At 34.7% G+C, this 15,290-nt stretch overlaps 1 protein-coding gene across 1 annotated transcript in view; it reads left to right on the forward strand.

Moving 5' to 3' along the window:
• The window catches only part of LOC106459860, a 43,291-nt gene that overhangs the window by 14,904 nt on the left and 13,097 nt on the right, over positions 1-15,290 (forward strand). Inside the window, exon 4 of the mRNA XM_013919532.2 lies at positions 10,966-11,142. Coding sequence (XP_013774986.1) covers positions 10,966-11,142 — 177 coding nt within the window. The remainder of the gene's footprint in view (positions 1-10,965; positions 11,143-15,290) is intronic.

Consider the following 15,290-nt stretch of genomic DNA (forward strand, 5'->3'; position numbering starts at 1 on the left):
GGAGCAAAATTTCAACCGTTGTATATGCGAAATATTATATTCAATGACCAATAGTAAAATTCATTATACAGGATAGGACAAAAGTGACTAGATTAGTTTCAATAAAAACATAGTTTGATTTTAACGTTTTACTCTGAAATAAATAATAATTAAACTAAGTTCACATTTTTTTTAAAATTACGTAATGCTGACTGGAACATAATACACAAACTTATGAATAATGAAACGACCGTAAACTCCAGAAAATTATTCAAGTCATTTGCTCAACTATACCAACTGTACCAATTATACCAACTATACTAATTATACCAACGATGTGATACCAACTACATCAACTGTACCAACTATACCAAATGTACTAACGACATAATACCAACTACAATATAATACCAAATGTACCAACGGTATATAATACCAATTATACCAACGATATCATCGGTATAATACCAACTATACCAAAAGTACCAGCGATATAGTACCAACTGTACCAAGGGTATATAATACCAATTATACCAACGATATCAACGGTATAATACCAACTATACCAAAAGTACCAGCGATATAGTACCAAATGTGCCAAGGGTATATAATACCAACTATACCAAAAGTACCAGCGATATAGTACCAAATGTACCAAGGGTATATAATACCAATTATACCAACGATATCAACGGTATAATACCAACTATACCAAAAGTACCAGCGATATAGTACCAAATGTACCAAGGGTATATAATACCAACTATACCAAAAGTACCAGCGATATAGTACCAAATGTATCAAGGGTATATAATACCAATTATGCCAACGATATCAACGGTATAATACCAACTATACCAAAAGTACCAGCGATATAGTAACAAATGTACCAAGGGTATATAATACCAATTATACTAACGTTATGAACGGTATAATACCAACTGTATAGTAACTGTATATCTGATTTTACTTAAATAACTCTTTACAACAAGCAACCTAAATTTTCAGTTTAATAATATTCATCCGAAACGTAGACTGAAAAATAAAAATAAATAGTTTAACAACGCATATATAATTTAGTCCCTAATCCCAAGAACGTTCCCTTTTGGGAGCTCAAGGCAATAGCGCCACCTGCATGTTTCTATCTATCAGGCTGATTAAATTTGGATACCTTCTGTGCTCCTCAACACAGGATGTTTTCAAGGAATATGAGACCGTTAAGAGTATAGGGTACCTGATGATGACAAAACCTTGTCGAAACGTTGTACATTTGCTGTTATGTTATGATTAAATTTGGATACCTTCTGTGCTCCTCAACGCAGGATGTTTTCAAGGAATATGAGACCGTTAAGAGTATAGGGTACCTGATGATGACAAAACCTTGTCGAAACGTTGTACATTTGCTGTTATGTTTTTCATCATTACCCATTCAAGCTGTCTCCAACCATCATAGGATAAAAGGTTTCGCTTTCGTATCGTGGAAGAGTTGATCACACTATAAAAAAATACGGAATCCAGTCATGACACTGCGATCATCATTCTAGGTGAAGTTTCAAATGCGACTCTAATTGACGCTATTAGAAGAATGTATGACATATTTCAGCATCATTGAGGTATTTTATCAGTTCGTGCTTTCATCAGATTTCAGTGATAAGTGGTAGCGAATGTAACACAAGCGTAACTTTTACATCATTGACGGTAAATGCTTAGACAAGTGAATGATCGCATAACCAGTAGTTAACTTTGGTTTTAATTTAGAAAGTTGAATATGAAACCTTGAAGCTCTAGACAAGGACATTTACGTTTGTCCCTTGGTAACACAGACATAATCGATATCATGTGTTAGCTGTACAAGATACCTCATGTTTCACTTAACATATCAATATATTGTGTCAACTGTATAGAAAATATCTCATGCTTTACATAATATATCAGTATCATGTATCAGCTGTATATATAGTACCACACTTAACATATAATATCGTGTGTTAACTGTACAAAATATTTCATGTTTTACATAATATGTCAATATCACGTATCAGCTGTATACATAGTACTACACTTAACATATCAATATCGTGGGTTAACTGTACAAAATATTTCATGTTTTACATAATATGTCAATATCACGTATCAGCTGTATACATAGTACCACATTTAACATATCAGTATCGTGTGTTAGCTGTACAAAGTACTCCACGTTTTATTTCATATATCAATATAATCAGTCGACTGTATATTAAATACTCCATGTTTCACTGATCGGTTGTCTTTGAGGAAGACAGTTCCACAAGATATGAATATTAAATGGTTTCATTTGTGTAAAAAAACAACAAAAGCAGACCAACAGAAATAAGTTGTTTCTTTAGATCTGACAAATCTGTTAAACATGAAAAAATATTTACTTTACTTGCATTCTTCTTCATGTTATACTTCCTCTCCGAAAATGTCGGAAAACTTTCATTGCCATTTTATAGATGGTAAAAGCTCTTATCAGTGTTTTCTACCTCACAAAGCTATAGTCGAGCTCGAACTGACTTTCCTGTCACGCTACTGCTACAAATGATAACCTTTGCTTTTTCTGTCATTTCAAGTTGTCACGAGCATATCGTGACTTTACTTCTTTTCTGATTTTCAACTTTGATCTAGCTCTTACACGAGTTTTGAGCTTCCTACAACTTGTAGCATTTCGTTATTTTAGTAAATCTTAATGATGTCTTTAATCTTTCAAATTAACGTACACACCTATAAAAACACACACACACACACACACAAGACATGACACGTTTGAATTCAGCGCCTAGTCTAAATTTTAAGCATGAAATCAAGTACTAAAGCAGTACCTTCTTTTGAAAGTATATCGCTAAAAAGAGTTTGAGGTGAGTCCGACAAAGGTATGAGTTAGTAAAATGAAATACGCTAACTGTATTATTGAACGTCATGGTTTTGAGCTTATGAAATACGCTAACTGTATTATTGAACGTCATGGTTTTGAGCTTATGAAATACGCTAACTGTATTATTGAACGTCATGGTTTTGAACTTGTTTTTATTAATTTTTGTGAATGTCGAGCAAAAGAGCTATCTGTGCTAGCCATTCCCAATGGAAAAAAAAGGCAGATAGCCAATCAACCCACAGCTGACTCTTGGGTTACTCTTTACCAACAAATAGTGGGATTGATCGTAACATTATAAGGCCCCTACATTGGTCGTCATTGCATCTTCAGATTGATATATCTTGCAGGTAAAAGCATTTCGAATTCAGTTTTCCTCACGGATTTCTTCAACGTTTTGTCACGTGAGAGTTACAAAAATGTTTACTTCTAACAACAAACCCTTGACATATTTTAAAATGCTGATCATATATTAACGTTTACAACTAAATCAAGTTTAACGTAAGATAAAAACGCTCTCTTGGATAAAACAAACAAACAGTTGTACAACAGGTAGTTGTGCAACTTGTGACAATACAAAACAGTGCAAGAAATGAGTGAATTTGAGCTATCTTGATACATTAAACATTTAGATATTACTCTAATATATATATCAGGCTGATGGAATAAAGGTAACTAAGTTTTCGGCGAGTGCTATAATGAAACGTATACAGAAGCACTTGTCTCTCGATTGGACAGTCGTGAGTTTACGGACTTACAATCCGGGGTTCGATCCCCGCGGTGCACACAGCAGATAGCCCAATGTGGCTTCGCTCTAAAACCAACAAAGATAATCACTATTATTGCTTGACTCACACACATATATAAACATTACCTTCTTTGAATATCAGTTCCCACTTTAAACTTTTAATACATCCTGTTTGTCTCTCGATTGGACAGTCGTGAGTTTACGGACTTACAACGCTTAAATCTGGGGTTCGATCCCCGCGGTGCACACAGCAGATAGCCCAATGTGGCTCCGCTCTAAAACCAACAAAGATAAGTACTATTATTGCTTGACTCACACATATATAAACATTACCTTCTTTGAATATCAGTTCCCACTTTAAACTTTTAATACATCCTGTTTGTCTCTCGATTAGACAGTCGTGAGTTTACGGACTTACTACGCTAAAATCCGGGGGTTCTATCCCCCGCGGTGCACACAGCAGATAGCCCAATGTGGCTTCGCTCTAAAACAAACAAATATAAGTACTATTATTGCTTGACTCACACATATATAAACATTAACTTCTTTGAATATCAGTTCCCACTTTAAACTTTTAATACATCCTGTACGCTTCCAGTTGTTTAAATAGAAATGTTGTTTTCTCCACCTGTGAAACTTGCGAATAGACGTGGTAGTTGGTGTACTTCTACCGTTCGGTTTGTCATACTTCCCAGATGTCAGTCGTACTACTCGGTAGTTTACATTTCCCAAACTGTAGTTTTATTTATTTTTTTCTCTGAAAAGCTTTTGGCAAGTGATCTTATTGTCAGAAAAAGGCATTTCAAATTATCATCCAAGGAAAAGAGATGCTCATTCTATTCTTTATTACCTTCAGATGTTTCAAAATATCATCCAAGGAAAAGAGATGCTAATTCTATTCTTTATTACCTTCAGATGTTTCAAAATATCATCCAAGGAAAAGAGATGCTAATTCTATTCTTTATTACCTTCGGATGTGAAATTTCTTAAAACTGTTGTGTAATCTTTATACATATACGTACAAGCAAACTATTTAATGAGTTATGTCGCGTGTTCATTCAATTCATCATGCTCCAAAATTTATTTACTACCTCTCTAATGCATAATGTATAAACTCTTGGTGTTATTAAAAATTAGCATAAACACCTTTATATCGAACGACCCTGATCTTTGGAGTATGCTAATCAAAAGTCAATTACGTTGTGCTCAGTCAGTAGAATTAAAAGCATGAAAACCCTTTCAAATCGTAATTAAGATACGCGAATCATGCAGTAACTACATCCAGATAGATAAGTCCGATCGTATAAGTCCTCATAACAATCGCAGCGTTAATCATATAAATAAGGAAAGCTGGACTTATCAGTTTGAACAGGCCCGGCATGGCCAGGTGGTTAGGGCGCTCTACTCGCAATCTGTGGATCGCGGGTTCGAATCCTCCCTCACACCAAATATGCTCGCCCTTTCAGCCGTGGGGACGTTATAATGTGATGGTTAATCCCACTATTCGTTGGTAAAAGAGTAGCCCAAGAGTTGACTAGCTGCTGCTTTCCCTCTAGTCTTACACTGCTAAATTAGGGACGGCTAGCGCAGATAGAGCCCTCGTGTAGCTTTGCGCGAAATCCATAACAAACAATCAATTTGAACTTATCCGGCAATACACAGTGTATTATAGTTCTACAAGTTCACGATCAAATGGTTCTTGATCTTTTTGAGTTAATTGAAAATTCAAATAACAGAAATAACCTTTTGAGCTAAACTTTAAGAATCCGCTCATACTCTTTAACGGAAAGTAATTACTTTCTAAATAACCACTGCTTAAAATCTTTGCACGAATGAAAATAAATGTCATTGTTTTAAACTAAGTAGTCGATAATTTTTTTATTCTTAGTTATTAAACGTTTCAGCAGTTATTTTGAAAGTTTGGTTTTAAGATAAATACGACATATTTTCTATCGAAGCAATATTTCAAGAATACTAGTCGAGAGAATTTATTTTATCAATGTTTTTTCAGATGTAATTAGAACTTGGAGATTTAATTTATTTCAATCGCGTAGTTGGTTTTAACATAATTGAAAAGTAATATATAAATATCTGTTTCTCATAGACATTGAATCTAATTGTTGACTGGGAAACATGTTTTTAAAAATACTTTCGTGCCATTTGGTGAAAATAATACTATAATTAAAAACTTGTTAAGATTATTAAAAAAACAGTTTTGCTTAACATTGTTTAAAAGAAGTGGTAAAAAGGCTACTGAATTTAATTCGTTTAGACCTACGTGTGTCTTAGTTTTGCTTAACATTGTTTAAAAGAAGTGGTAAAAAGGCTACTGAATTTAATTCGTTTAGACCTACGTGTGTCTTAGTTTTGCTTAACATTGTTTAAAAGAAGTGGTAAAAAGGCTACAGAATTTAATTCGTTTAGACCTACGTGTGTCTTAGTTGTGCTTAACATTGTTTAAAAGAAGTGGTAAAAAGGCTACAGAATTTAATTCGTTTAGACTTACGTGTGTCTTAGTTTTGCTTAACATTGTTTAAAAGAAGTGGTAAAAAGGCTACTGAATGTAATTCGTTTAGACCTACGTGTGTCTTAGTTGTGCTTAACATTGTTTAAAAGAAGTGGTAAAAAGGCAACTGAATTTAATTCGTTTAGACCTACGTGTGTCTTAGTACTCTTAGATTTTTAGAAGCAGCTTATAGTTATGTGTAGAACGCCTATATATTTTTAGACTAAATGTATTCAAAATATGTATTAACAATAATGAATGTACATAAGAAATAGACTATACTAATCATATGGCAAGGCTGTTGTATTTTAAGAATATTAGTACTATCTCGTAACAAACTTTTATTATGACATGTATAGTACATTAAATGCATATACCAAATTTTATATTATTTATATTATAAAACTCTGAAGGTGAGCTTTTGATTATTGAAACAACCGCTTTTTATTATCTACAGTTCTTTACCCTAACAAGTTTTGAAGAATCTCTATACCGTTTATCAATAGGATTTGAATAATCTTTGAATATTTGTTTGACTGAAGTACTCCTAATGACATTAAGAAACTGATATACTGGTGAATGTTGATTGGATGGTAATCACGAGTCATCGTCAGATTTTTATTAAGTTAATGCTCAAAGTGTCTATATTAAGCTAAAGTGTTCCTCTGTCTATATATATGTACATAATATATATATATATATATAGCTCTGAAGTTTAGTTCACATCGTCCTATATGTATTCGTCAGATTTAAGTACTGATTGTTATATTTAGAATTTACATTTATCGTGATTTTACAAAGACACTCGTAAAAAATAATTCGTTTATTAACTTGGGAAATGTTTCAAAACAAAAATAAATATGTAATTATTCAGAAAAAAGCTATTTCGTACAAGCTGAAAACGGAAATCTTAAAGAAACGGATTTAACCTCCCAAAAAACACACCGAAAAAAACGGAACAGATCCAAAATATTTGGTTTTGAAATTAGAGATTGTGCCAGTTATTTTTCATTCACTATTTAATTAAGGTGGACCCCTTAAAGATGAGAAACACGTTAACAGGAATGATGAAGACTCCGGTTATATAACACAGATTGGAAGGAAAAATTTCCACTTTCATTCTAGAACGAAAAACGCAAAAAAAAAAAGAAACTGCATATCAGTAAAAATAGGAGAAATGCATAACCTAAACATTGACAGGACGTAATCTAAATACGAGTATAAATGGAAAAGAAACGTAGGAATAGCCATACCTCAGTTCATATTGAGCTCTGAAGATCTAGCAGGGCCGTTCACTGACAGTTCTGAAGGGCTAGTAAGAACTCAGATTGTGACAGAAACTGCTACGCTGTGTTTCCTTAATTCGCTGTAAGGTGGCGAACTGAAGTTAGGCGTTTACATATGTCATGCAGGTAAGTATAATCCACACTAGGAGAACTGTATACACCATACGGAGAATGGAAATTAGGAGATACCTTGTCGTATTTGGGAAATTTCACTAATATTATTCATGACAATACAAATGAGCAGTCAAGTGTGAACTGACCGAGGAAAAATTTTCAGACACACCCCTCATGAAAAACTAAAAGAAAACAAAAACAGAACCATCATAATTAACACTGTCAATTGGAACTGCGTCAGTCAATATGTTTTTTTTTTGGTTGCGTAAATATATAATCATGATGTTGGATAAATCGTGAATTTAAATATAAAAGGAATTATGAGTTCTGTACAATAATTTGCACTTCTTTTTCCCAGAGTTTTTGCTTTCGATAAACACACGAGTTTATGTGTGTAGATTTGTTAATATACGTAATAACGCAGTATCAATCTGTATTCAAGTGATGGCGGTTTTAAGTATCTGCCCTTATATGAAATTGTGCTTTTTTTTTATTAGAAATTCTCTTAACAAATGGGATTATAATTTAGTGTAAAATGTTTGGTGTATTTCAGAAAAGTGTATATTTGAGCACGAGGTTTTAATGACTGGAGTCATTGTTCTGTTGTTTGTTTTTGTTTTTTTCTCAGCGTAAAGTTGCACAATGAGCTAAATGCGCGGTGTGTCTCACGGGGATTGACCCCCAAGTTCTAGATTTATAAGCCACTTTTACCACTGAACCACCAGGGGAGAATTTGACTTACGGAACAGGTTAACAAAAATAGTTGTTGTTGTTTGTACAGAAGAGGTTAACAAAAATAGCTTTTGCTTGTATAAAAGAGGTTAACAAAAATAGTTGTTGTTGTTGTTTGTACAGAAGAGGTTAACAAAAATAGTTGTTGCTGTTTGAACAGAAGAGGTTAACAAAAATAGTTGTTGCTGTTTGTACAGAAGAGGTTAACAAAAATAGTTGTTGCTGTTTGTACAGAAGAGGTTAACAAAAATAGTTGTTGCTGTTTGTACAGAAAAGGTTAACAAAAATAGTTGTTGTTTGTTAATTTTTGCGTAAAGCTACTCGAAAGCTACCCGTGCTAGCCGAACCTAATTTATAAGTTGTAGACTCAAGGGAAGTCGGGTAATCAACACCACTCACCGCCAATTTGTGAGCCATTCTAACCGAACAGTGAGATTTGACCGTCACTTTTGTAACGCACCCAAAATCCCAAATTGCGGAGCATGGTTTTTTTTTCTTACGGTAATGAGGCTCGAACCTCGGATCCACAGTTCAAGAAAAATAGAAAAAAACCTATATCTTATATTAAATTTCAGTAAACTGTAAGAGGGAGAGAATAAAGACAGTTTGATATTCTACTGATGAGTGTGATCTTGGATTTTTGAAGATAAATAAAACAACCTACGAAATAAAAATTCTTAAGTCACAATTCAACAAAAATGTTCCTGATTCTCAAATTACTGGTACGTACTTATTTTGACGTATCAGGATTAAATGCCTCAGTTTAGAGTATATATTGTATTTTAATCACAGATTTTATTTTTTCTATATGAGAACGTATAGATTTGATATACCATCAAACGTATTTTTATTAGTTTCACAAGAACTAGTCATCACTCTCGGAGCGGGTGTGATTTAATGGCTACCGTGCTGAACTGTATATCAGAGGGTCTATGGTTAGACATAGCCAGGTGGTTAGGGCGCTCGACTCGCAATCCGAGGGTCGCGGGTTCGAATCCCCGTCCCACCAAACATGCTCGCCCTTTCAGCCGTGGGGGCGTTATAATGTTACGGGCAATCCCACTATTCATTGGTAAAAGAGTAGCCCAGGAGTTAGCGGTGGGTGGTGATGACTAGCTGCCTTCCTTCTAGTCTTACACTGCTAAATTAGGGACGGCTAGCGCAGATAGCCCTCGTGTAGCTTTGCGCGAAATGCAAAAACAAACAAACAAACAAACCATGGTTAGAAGTTTCTGTCGCAAAAAAATCGTGCTTCGCACTTTGGGGCTATAAACGCGTTATAACAGTGATGGTCAAATCCCACTGTTCGATTCGAGGACCTAAGAGCTTGCTGTGGCTGTTGTTAACCAGCTGCCTTGTCTTTAGTCTATCAGTTTAACTCGTTTCCCTGTTTTAGAGGTCATTTAATGGTTTTCGTGGATATGCTTATATGTAGGTGTGAGAGAAAATTAGTGTAGTGGGTAGTGAAAATATAAAGGATTAATAACAAATTGTTGTATTTATACTAGGTTTACGTTTTCCTTTGAGTGAAAGTAAGTTAACTTATCATCGTTCACACTTTGAGCGCCACATGTGATGCTCCTATGAAGCTCTCTTCTAATCTCAAACGTTGAATCAAAACAACCAGTTCATACTGCCATGTTCACGAGCATCAGCTAAATGTAGCTGTATATCAGCTATGATACTCGGGTGCCTTAGCATTATGTCCTGTGAATCACATGTCATGCACAGGATAGGGATAAGGTTAAAACAAGGGACGGCTAGTACAGATTTACCTCTTTTGTAGTAATATCCTTTCGTATGGGCTGAACGCAGCCCAGTGGTTAATGTGCCAGACTGGGGGTTTGAAGTTCTGTGGTTCGCGTCCCGTTATAGCCAAAAATAAATTGCACACCACACTTTAGGGCCGCGGGTGCGTTATAAGAGTGACTGTCAAATAGCGCTATTCGGTCTTACTAAAGTAGCCTAAGAATTGGCGGTGAGTGGTGTTGACTAGCTACCTTCCCCATAGTCTATGACTTTAAAATTAGGGACAGCACAAAAATGAACAATAAAAAATCCGTCTTTATTGAAGTACTTTTGTTTCTTTGTTCGGAATTAAGCACAAAGCTACACAATGGGCTATCTGTGCTCTGCCCATCACGGGTATCGAAACCCAGTTTCTAGTGTTGTAAGTCCGCAGACATACCGCTGTGCCACTGGGGGGGGGGGCTATTGAAGTACTAGTTTACCCGACAAAATGGTTGTTCGGTAATTAAAAATGATATACATTATTCTATGGGCTTGCAGTTTTAGAGCTTACGAATTACAGTTTTACAGAGGGAATTATGTTGTTAAATTTCAAACGTGTAATGTGAATTAACCAGCTGATTTAGGACCATGCTATTCATTCCTCTTTCACATATTATTTCATTCGCTCATTCGCTTTTGAATAATAATTAAGTAACGTCTTATGAAAATCAACCAATGACGTATGCAACTCACGAACTTCAGTAAAAAGTTTGAGAATTTTACCAAGAACCATATGAGGGGAAAAGAAAGCCGCTTTAGTGGGGATAAAATAAAGAAAACCGAGTTCATATATGTCACACATTTCAAAAGTGACAAACAATTTTTCATCGCCAAAGGGTCTAGTAATACACAGTTGTAAAGAAATATTTATTTCAAAACATATATAATATTTCTTCCCAATTTTTCTTCCTTTAAGGAAAAGCTATTACGACCTTATTTCGTGTCTTATCGAGATCTTCTACGACGAAATATTGAAGAGGTGGTGAGGCAACTAGCCACGACAGATCCGGCCTATTTCCTGTCGGTTCTGGAACTGTTACAAGGGCGCAATTGCTCCCGTGTTGACTTTAAGAAAATCGATATGATGTTTAAGGTAAAACTATTCCTTCTTATTTGTATGTTCTTCCTGGTGTAGAAAGATACAATTAAGATGTCGGAGATGGAATGTCAAAGTATTGAAGTTTCATATATATAGATTAAGGAAAGGCAATGAATTAATATTATATATACGTACAGAGGGTTTGGTATGTTATATTAAAATTAGAACGATTTTGGAACGTCACCACGTCGTTCCAGTCCACTTCGTTACGTCCAGTCATACGCTGTCTGATGATTGTGCACCTTAACAATAGCCCTGCAGCGGAGTTTTCATTGCAAACGGCTCCATCGTAAGTTTGTCGCGCCCAAAGCATACCAATCCTTCCAGCTCACTTTCCACACTCAACTAAGCGTAAAAAACCTCACCAAAAAAACGACGGTTTCCCAGTACCCATTTCATCAGTCCGAGCACATAGAAATCCATAGGCGTTGCGTCCGGCAACCTACCATGCCTTCGTATGTAATGACATAAATACCTGTTTGATTCTCCAGTTGCTTCAGGTTATGGTTGGAAGCCTTATTTTGGTGATCTCATACACTGTTGGCCTCATTTCCAGTGGGAGAACCTTTTTGATTATACTGCGCACTGTTACCTGGGAGGAGTGAATGGCTTTTACTACTGGTGTTTATGTTCATAGATTTCCACTTGTTGCAAGATAGTACTTTTGCTTACCTTGATTGAGGCACGACTTATTTCAGGTGTCTTTCTCGATTGGTCCTGGTGCCCCAAGTTGATCCATATTGTTTTGTTTTCCAATACCATTAAGTATAATTGATATCCTCGTTTTGGAAATTCTAAATCCTCGATATAAAAACATCTTAATGGACTGAGTTATGAATATTTTGCATCTGAAAGAACTGTTACAGCATCTTTCTCAAAGCGATCAATAGTGGCGTCACATTTTCTATAAAACGCCAAGCAATGTCAACATGTAGTTCTGATACTACCGTTCCGTTGAGAATTTATTTCACGTGACTAACTTATTTACATTTCATTTATATTACATAACTTTAGTATAAGGTATCCAACCCTCTGTTGTAGATTATATTTTAATATAAGTTAAATGTTTTTGTTAAACAATACTTTCACTTATGATATTTTTAACATAACAAGTCTTACTTCTGTGTATTTTTTGTACTTAGGAAATGACTAACGGTTGCTTATTTTATGAAACAATGCAAATAAAATTATAATATCTAACACATGTCTTTCTGGGAATAGTGGAGTTTTCAGTATTTTTTAACTCACGGTAACTAGCTTGGGGAAGACATACTTAAATTATCAGATAAAAGTGTTGAATTTAAAATAGATCAGGTATGAGAACAAGAGGTTTTGGCTTTCTTTCAATAATAGCACTATTATTTTCTACATTTAACTCTCAAACAACCGTTTTGTTTGTGCATACGGTTCACTACTGATGGGGACATCGTGTTGAGATATATCATATTTCTGCCAATGGCAGAATTCGGTGTAAATAACTCACCAAAACGATCGGATGAAACAATTCATTTTAATAAAGAATCACGATAGTAATTACAATGTTTAATTGTAATATTGATGGATTTTATTCTTTACATTTTTTGTACAACTCCTATGTTATAATGGATCCTCTAACCAAAAAAATCCATAAGCAGTTTGGTGTATAGATAGTTTAGAAAAATGTGTTTGAAAATCATAGGAAATCCTTGGCTCTTTCAATAATTCTAGGGCTAATGAGGCTAAATAAAAACGATTTAAAAGCTCTAACCTTTTCAGAGGCTGATGCCTTTTTCATCAGATGAAAATCTCGTTCTATGCATAAGGTGCAAAAACAAGAGTTGAAAGACAAGTACCACATGTTTTAAAAGTTTGTAGAATAACCAGGAAAAAAAATGAACTGCCAAGAAAGCAACATACGAAACTTTACGGGGAGAAAACAAATAGAAAGAGGCTGAAAGAAAAATAATGAAAAAGACGATAAGCTAGAGGGTTTGCAGAAGAAGGTATGGTAACACTCTTGAGCTAACAGTATTCAGCATCATAAAATCAAGTAGTTAATCATGCTACTTCTTAGCTTTACTCAAAGTATACTCAATATACGAGCGCTACTCACGAGTGCGGGTGTGTTGAACTGCAATCTTGTCTTTGTCGTATTGGATTGGAGTTCTTATTGGTCTTTTGATTTTGGTTTGTTGATGCAAGCAGCACCTGTATTACACTGTATTTGTACATAACATACGACACCTTATCAACCTGATTCGTACTGTAAAAACCAGTATTATTAAGTCTATAAGAACTTTCTGATTGCTCTCAAAATGCCTGTCTGTTATACTTATCGTGCTATATACTGAAATAAGAATGACAACTACTAAAACAACTTGACTCTGTTTGTCATTCGACCACGTGATTTGTTTTCATTTTTAAATACGTAGGAATATGTAAACAATTTTGGTTGGCTTAAACCATTTTGGAATGGTACTCAAGGTTTTTGTTTTATATTTTTATTTAAAAAAAATAGCGGTATAATCCTGTTACTTACAACGTGATCGATCGGCCGGTCTCTTCTGTGTGTTGTTGAAGCGTTCTGGATTAATTTTACGTTCTTGAGATGTTCTGGGTTAATTTTGTTAGATCAAAAACAGTTCAATTTCAAACTGTACCATTGAATGTCTAGAACTATTTTGAGTACAGTTTGTCCTAGTTATCACGCCATGTACTTAAACACGAGTAACAGATGGAAAGAAAAACTTGATTTTATCCGTTATTCACTGTTGATTTTAATATAAAAAATATTTACTTTTCGACTTGCTTTGTCTTAGATGATATATTTAAATAATAATTCTCTTTTTGTGAGTTAACTAAAAATTAACAGCCTTGGTTTTGTCTTATAGAAACATTTATCGAAGTTCGAATTAAGTTAATGATTTATTACCTGGTTACTTACTGGTTTAGCTTCCTTTGAAATGAGAGCAATCATCCAAAGATTGTCGCGTGAGGAGCTTGGATGGCACGAGGGAAATAAAGTTACGGCATATAGAGGTTATGCATAATAAATAACTAAGTGAACTTTCTTGAGATGACAAGTTTGTGGACAAAAAACAAAACAAAAAACTCATATGACTGGAATTTCTAGAAAACAAAAATAACTATCAGTAATTGGAGCTAGATTCTAGTTAGTGTCAACAAATTTTACGAAGCTCAAAAACATATTATACATTGCTTCTACATGGTCTACTAATTCTGAGAATTACAATATCGTTCACAAACAACATTAATAATCATTAACATAAAACGGTTCAGACCCCTACCAGAAGGTGTTGACAGAGTTGTTAATATTAGTTAGTTACTCGAGACTTAGGGTTGCAGTTGACAGGTTCAACGGGCAACATTATATAAAGTTTGTTATTACATGAATCCTGTTATGCCAGCTTCTTCTGCTTGTGATCGACGCCTCACCAGTGTCTATGATAAACAGAGCAAGCCAATAAGCCATTTCAATACGATTACTCAAGTAGTCTTAACCTACATCCTGTTACATGTACGGTGAACATAGCAGATCACGTTAATAAGCTACCGATTTTGAAAATTAAAATGACAATGTTAATGTTGACTAAAGATCCTACTGAATTATTCAGTGATATAAAAAGCAGTTTCTTTTAGTAGGAAAATTATTGACTGGCTTAAAAAAGGCGTTTCTACCAGTAGTAATAGGTTATCGTTAGAATCAAATTACAAGTAATACGTTTTTATGTGTTAGCGAAAAGCTACGCAATTGGCTTTCTACGCTCTGTCTGCTACGGGGGAATCGCTGAACAACTGGGGAGGTAAGGAAGTAAAAGGTAGAAATATATATATATATATATTAAAGATGGAGAGGAGTTATTGGATACCTATTTAACTTTTGTTACTAAAACAATTCTTTTATATCGGCCACATCACTAGGCATCTAAATATAATATGAAACATTAACTTAACTATTTCAATTACACAGAAACCGGGAATCAAAATAAAAACCATCGTTCGAAAGAATTACCTCTAAGAAAACAAAAACTAGGCCCGGCATGGCCAGGTGGTTAGGGCGAGGGTTCGAATCCCCGTCGCACCAAACATGTTCGCCCCTTTCAGCCGTGGGAGCGTTATAATGTGACGGTCAATCCCACTAT

The sequence above is a fragment of the Limulus polyphemus genome, unplaced genomic scaffold (genome assembly GCF_000517525.1).
Source record: "Limulus polyphemus unplaced genomic scaffold, Limulus_polyphemus-2.1.2 Scaffold669, whole genome shotgun sequence".
Lineage (NCBI taxonomy): Eukaryota > Metazoa > Arthropoda > Merostomata > Xiphosura > Limulidae > Limulus > Limulus polyphemus.